The sequence below is a fragment of the Aptenodytes forsteri genome, unplaced genomic scaffold (assembly GCF_000699145.1).
Source record: "Aptenodytes forsteri isolate BGI_AS27 unplaced genomic scaffold, ASM69914v1 Scaffold15, whole genome shotgun sequence".
Classification (NCBI taxonomy): Eukaryota; Metazoa; Chordata; class Aves; order Sphenisciformes; family Spheniscidae; genus Aptenodytes; species Aptenodytes forsteri.
The window spans coordinates 4,446,460-4,452,179 of record NW_008795129.1 but is presented as its reverse complement, the minus strand read 5'-3'; the positions used below and the strand labels follow the sequence as shown (position 1 = coordinate 4,452,179).

At 61.6% G+C, this 5,720-nt stretch overlaps 1 protein-coding gene across 1 annotated transcript in view; it reads left to right on the top strand.

Annotated features, from left to right (window-relative positions):
* The window catches only part of PSD (pleckstrin and Sec7 domain containing), a 35,418-nt gene that overhangs the window by 25,067 nt on the left and 4,631 nt on the right, over positions 1-5,720 (top strand). Inside the window, exon 10 of the mRNA XM_019471683.1 lies at positions 5,056-5,099. Coding sequence (XP_019327228.1) covers positions 5,056-5,099 — 44 coding nt within the window. The remainder of the gene's footprint in view (positions 1-5,055; positions 5,100-5,720) is intronic.

Sequence of the window (5,720 nt, the reverse complement as noted above, 5' to 3'; positions counted from 1 at the left end):
GGCGGACCCCCGCGCCGGCCCCGGCCCGCCCGCTGCATGGGTGTAGCGAGCAGCCAGCCCCATCTCCCTCCCCTGCCTGCTTTTTGCGGAGACTGGTCCCCATCGGCCCCCCTCCGCCCGAGGGTCCCCGTCTCCAGCCCTGCCATCCTCCCCGCATCCCACCCCGAGCACGGGGGGTAGCGGGAGCACGGTGACATTGCACCGCTTACGACAGCAACGCTTGCTCGAAAACATCGCTGCGAGAAGAATCCAGGACAGAGCCGTGCCGCTGGGACCAGCCCTCCAGCTTAGCATAAGTGACAAGCTCTGCGGGCTCCCCGCCAAGGGCTGTGCTGAGCCGTGCCAGCCCGGCCAGGGCAGACTGATACCCGGCTGGGGTGGTGGGGAGAGCTGCAAGGCAGCGCAGAGGGGCAGCGCCGCAGCCCCGGCTCCCAGCCGAGTGGAGCTGGAGAGGGAGGAGTGGCTGCCTGGACAAAAAAGGGCTTTTTACTGCCAAGAGCTTGCTCGGTGTGAGCTGGCATCCGTTTCGGAGGTGTTACGCTGGTGTGCATGGGTCCTAGGTGGGGAGAAGCGAACAGGCTGTCTCTGGGCGCATCCTACCTAGGTTGGGTGCCTGCCTCTGGTGTAGCAGCGAGAGAAGAGTCCTTACTGGCCTCCGTGTTCCAGGCAGGTTGGGGCAAAGCAGGCAGGGGTACCCCAGAGCCGCCTGGGCTGCCCCCATGGTCAAAACCAGCCTGGCAGGGACATCAGGGCCATGACAAGCGGCGATGCTGTCATAGCGCAGTACGGTCTGGGGGCAGCATTAAGTTGTGACGCACTCGGATGGAAACATGCAGTTGGAAGGGAGACGCTCAGTCGCTGCTTCCCGCGCTGTGGGGCTGCGCTGGGAGGGATAGAGGGGTCTGCCATCCTGGGGGTGGGTAGTCAGCTGGGCCAGGAATGTTTTAAAAGATATTGGTGCAGCTTATGATGTTGCCGAGTCAAAAGCATGGGGCAGGGATGGGTAGCCGTCCCCCGCTGCCTGCTATTGCTGCCTGCAGCAGGGCGGAAGGTGATGCACAGGACACTGTCCCCGTGGCAGCCCACCCAACAGGGAAAAAAGTCTGTCCCCAAGTCACTCTGCTCTGTGTGCACACGGGAGCCCCTCTGCAGTAGAAGGGTGTGCGCAGCAGGGTTGGTGCATGCCAGGTGATGAGTTGTTCTTGGGCATGGGTTGTGCGTGCTGGGCAGGCAGCGGGGGTGGAGGGGGGGGCTGTGAAGGTGAATAAGGGACCTGACATAGGTACGGTTCCCACTGATATACGTCCCTGATCTGACGGTGCCGTTCGTGTCTGCGCAGCTGGGGGGGTCTGGGTGCCTGGGGAACCTGACAGAGCTTTGTGGCTGGGTGTAGAGAAAGATATTTTGCTAAGGAAAAGTTGGGGGAAGCCAGCAATCGAGCTCTCGTATTGAAATGCTGCCAGGCACGGAGAGAGGGAGAATGACTGCAGGGAGGGCGCTTGGTGGCTGTGAAGTCTGTCTTGCAGAATGTCAGGCAGCTGTGGCTGGTCACTGGGCTGACAGGAGGAAGGGGAGTCTTGACCTGCACAGGGCATCTTGCAGCGTTGAGAGCCGAGCACTGTGTTGCTTAGCACAGGAACCAGCAGACTGGAAAGGGGACGTGTCCGTAAGAGTTATGATCCATAAAAGAGGCACTCCAGAAAGGGTTAAAACCCTCTGCCAGATGCCTAAATTTCTGCCTTAACCCTCCTCTGTCACTTGAGTGCTGGGCTACAGCCCTCGGTACAGTCCAGTCTGTGCCAAAGCTGTGTCCGGGCCAGCTGAATTTCCCCTCTGGTCTGCTCTGAGCTGGGGGAATGTCTTCTCCCTGCCCTGCTTGCGTAGGGCCGTCCCCAGTGGGGCTGGCAATAAGGCTGAGCTGGAGCATCAGAGCTACCTGCCTCTTGCCCAGTGCGGCCGCCCCCCCCCCCTCCTGGAGACGTTTGCTAGAGCAGGATTCGGGGACGTCCTCTCAGCCTGCTTTTGGGAGGGAGGGCACCAAAGAAAGACGTTGTTGGTTCAGTTAGAAATCCCGCTGGGACAGTACATTCCTAGGTCTCTGGTGTTGTGCATGTCTAGGGCAGAGCTGGCTGGCCCTGCGTGCTGCAGCAGTGAGCTCATAACCCAGCGATGACAAAAAAACCCCCAACCACGCTTGGGGTCGGCTGCGGTGGCATGGGGCCAATGCCCTGCTTTCTCTTGGGCAGTGCTTGCAAGTTCAGTGCTTGCAAGAGGTGCCGTCCTTTCGGCCCAGGGGGAATGAATCCACGGAGCAAAGAAAGCCTAGAGAGAGGGACCTGCTGAGTGATGAAACCAGTGTCTCTGGTCTTTGCTGACACGGTTGTGAGTTAGGCTTCAGGAGCCTGCACCACCTGTGGTTCCCCAGCAGAAACGGTCTGTGCACCAAAGACCCCGGAGTTTAGTGGACTGACAGGCGGTGGTACTGCCACGGGACCAGAAAAGCGGGTTGGGCTTTGTGGCTGGAGTGCATCATCTCAGCTAGGACTTGGGCTGAGTCTACCAGCTTTGTTTCTGAGACCGGTGTTGGCTGGGGGTGGCGTTTAGCCAAGCAGAGTCTTGGCAGGATTTAAGTGTAGTCGTAAAGCTTTGCATTGCCCTCTCAATCCCCCCAGCCCCCCCCGTTTGCCTCTCACTGTCCTCCTGCACAGGAGTGCTGAGCAGCCCCTGCTCCCCGTCTCTGAGGTGGGGGTACTTGGCAGCTCCTGCCCGCAGCAGGCTTGTGGGATGCTGTCGGGGCTTGTAGCGGGGCGGCTGGAGCCTTTTGAAGCCACAAGGCAGTTCAGCCTTTGAAGTGTGCACTGGCAGTCCCAGAGCCCAGGTTTCTGTAGCGTGGTGCTCTGCCGGGCTGTTCTCCGGCACTGTGCCATCCAGAATTACTCCCCAAACGTCTTCTGACATCAGCTCGTTCACTCGATGTTTAGCAGCAATCCTCCCGCAAGCCCTGCGTGGGGCTGGGGCCTGGGGGCCACAGTCCCCTCTGGTGCGGCGCTTCGCCCTGTCCTCCAAAATCCCCGCTCAGCTGGCTCACGTCTCCCTTCCTTGGGGCGTGGAGCCGACCCCTCTCTGTATCGTCACTGAGCCGGGTGGAAGCCAAGCCACACGTCCTGTCCTGCCTGCTCTTTCCAAGGAGCTTTTCTGCAGTTTCCAGTCCCCACTTCTCTGTGCCAGTTTTCCAGTCTCCTTTTTGTGTCTTGGTTCTCAGCATCTCTCGGCTGCGTCCCTGGCAGTGAGTAAGATCCCTTTCCTTTTGTTTCTCGTGGCGATTCCTTATCGTTCACATTGCTCTGAGACGCCTGCTTCTCCCCCTGCTCTGCTCCCAGGTTATGTTCTGAAGGACTTTGGGTTGTTTTTTTCCCCCAGTCTCTTCTCTAGGTGTCTTTGCAACCCGTGCTCCTCTGGCTGCCTTGCTGCCAGCCCTCCGGTGGGTACCCCCTGCTGACACCTCAGCATCCTGCCCCTCCGGCGCCAGGGCTGTGCAAATGGGGCCAGAGTCTAATCTCCGCTCGGGCACTGAGGCCGTACCCCCTCCATGAGCCTCCTGACTTCCCAGGAGACAAGTGAACCCCACTTTCTGCCTGCGGATCGGGGCTATCCTTTTCATCCTCTGAGAAACAAGCTGATGCTGTGCCAGCATTTCCCTGATAGGGAAGCGTGGGAGGAGCCGGATCCCCACTCCGTCCTGGCCACTGCGCCTCTCGGGGGAGTGATGGATGTCCCTTCCCCAGACACTGCTGGGGCCTGTCTGCTGGCCAGCTTTCCTGGGCCCCTGCACGCCTCCAGTTGTACTTTCTCAGCCACCAGCAAGATCTCTCAGCAGCAGTCTCTGGCCCAGTGATAGATGTTGACAGCTGCCTGAACAGCCTGTGCGAGACTCGATTATTTTCCTCCGAGGATGATGCCTTCCAGATCTTGCTCCGAAGCCCTCTGCAAGCGCTGTGTTGAAACCCTCTCCAGAGCCTCCCCGGCAGCAGAACCGTGCCGAGTGCTTCTGGCTTGCAGCCAGCTTGGACTGGACAAACACTTGGGAGCAGGGCCCTAGAGCATCCTGCTGCAGGCAGGCTCAGCTTGTTCCTGTGCTGAGATGTAGGCAGCAGGTCCTGCCTTGCTCAACTTGGCGGTGTTCAGGCCAGCAGGGAGGGCAGGCTGCTTGGGGTGTTCTGGGGCGGGGGTAGGGACAGGCCACAGCCACCCCAAGCAGCAGCAGCCCAGCAGTAGGCAAACACCCATCCTGCCTCGACCAGCCACGAGGTCCTTTGAGGTCTTCATGAACGATGGTCTGCTGGTGTCTCTGCAAGCCCCGGGCCAGCGCCCTGCTGAAGTCTCTCCCGAAGCTTAAGCGTGCTCCTGACCAGCCTCCCACGGGAGCATCACATCGCTTTTGAGCACTGGGTGCTGCCACAAGCCCGCCTCTGCCAGCCCAGGACAGGCAGCCAACGGCAGGGAGGTCGCTGGCTGTGGTGTGTCATGGCATGGAGCTGCTGGAGGCGCTGGGTCAGGCTGAAGTCCCGCTGAGCAGGGTGCAAGCATGCACCATCAAAGTCCGGCCCGAAGGCTTGCTCTCCTGGGGCCTGGGCCTCCTGAAGGCCATCCATTTGGCCAGCCTGGGACACCCTGGAGCGGGGAGAAGTGTATCTCCCAAGGCACTGGAAATGTTTGGCACGCCTCACTGTCATGCTGCTAATGCCGTGCCACTGTCACAGGCAGACAGACAGGGAGGGGAGGAGAGGGAAGACAGCCAGGGCCATGCCCCAGCACCGTGCCCAGGGTGTGCGTGGGTTTGCAGGTCCCATGGTACCCAGGAGAAGGTACCTGTAGCCCTGAAACAAGGCCAGTTGGCTGGCCAGGCCAGGCCGGGGCTGGACAAGGATGAACTGGCCTGGGGCTGCCTCAGCCTCCAGTGCCCCTGAGCCAGCCTGGCGTGCCCCCTCCATCCCCGGAGCAGCTCCCCTGACCTGGCACCACTCTCCTGCTGATCCCCTGCTCTTCTCTCCACAGGCGCTGTACGGCTCCATCAAGAACGAGAAGCTGCAGTGGGCCATGTGAGTATCCCTCCTGGGGGATGCCGCCACCTGGTGCTGGGCGGGCAGCGGGGCCACCCTGCTGGCACAGGCATCTTCCTTGCCCCTGCTGCCCTCACCGCCGGGGCATCGTCCTGCCCTAGAGGTCAGCTGTGATGCTGCAGGGCTGTGAGGATGTGGGATGGGATGAGTTGAGATAGGATGGGGGCGCCTGGAGAGCTGCGGTGGCAGCGTACCCCTGGCTGCCCTCAGCACCTCGATGGGGACCCCTTCCCTGGCATGCTGGGGGAAGGCTGCCTGAGGCCAGCTCCACGCAGCTTTGGTGTTGCTTCATGCCTTGGTGGCCATGCCCAGGGTGGGAGCGGGCAGGCTCTAGGGGGGCCATGGCTGTGCCAGGGCCCCGCAGGGTGCCCGCACCCTCGCCCACAGCTGCCATCTCCAGCAGCAGGAGCGGCAGCGCTACCCCTGGCTGCCCTCAGCACCTCGATGGGGACCCCTTCCCTGGCATGCTGGGGGAAGGAGGCCAGAGGCCAGCTCCACGCAGCTTTGGTGTTGCTTCATGCCTTGGTGGCCATGTGGGAGCGGGGAGCGGCAGCGCCCGCCCTGCGGGGAATTATTCGCCCCGCCCCGCCGTCCGCCGTC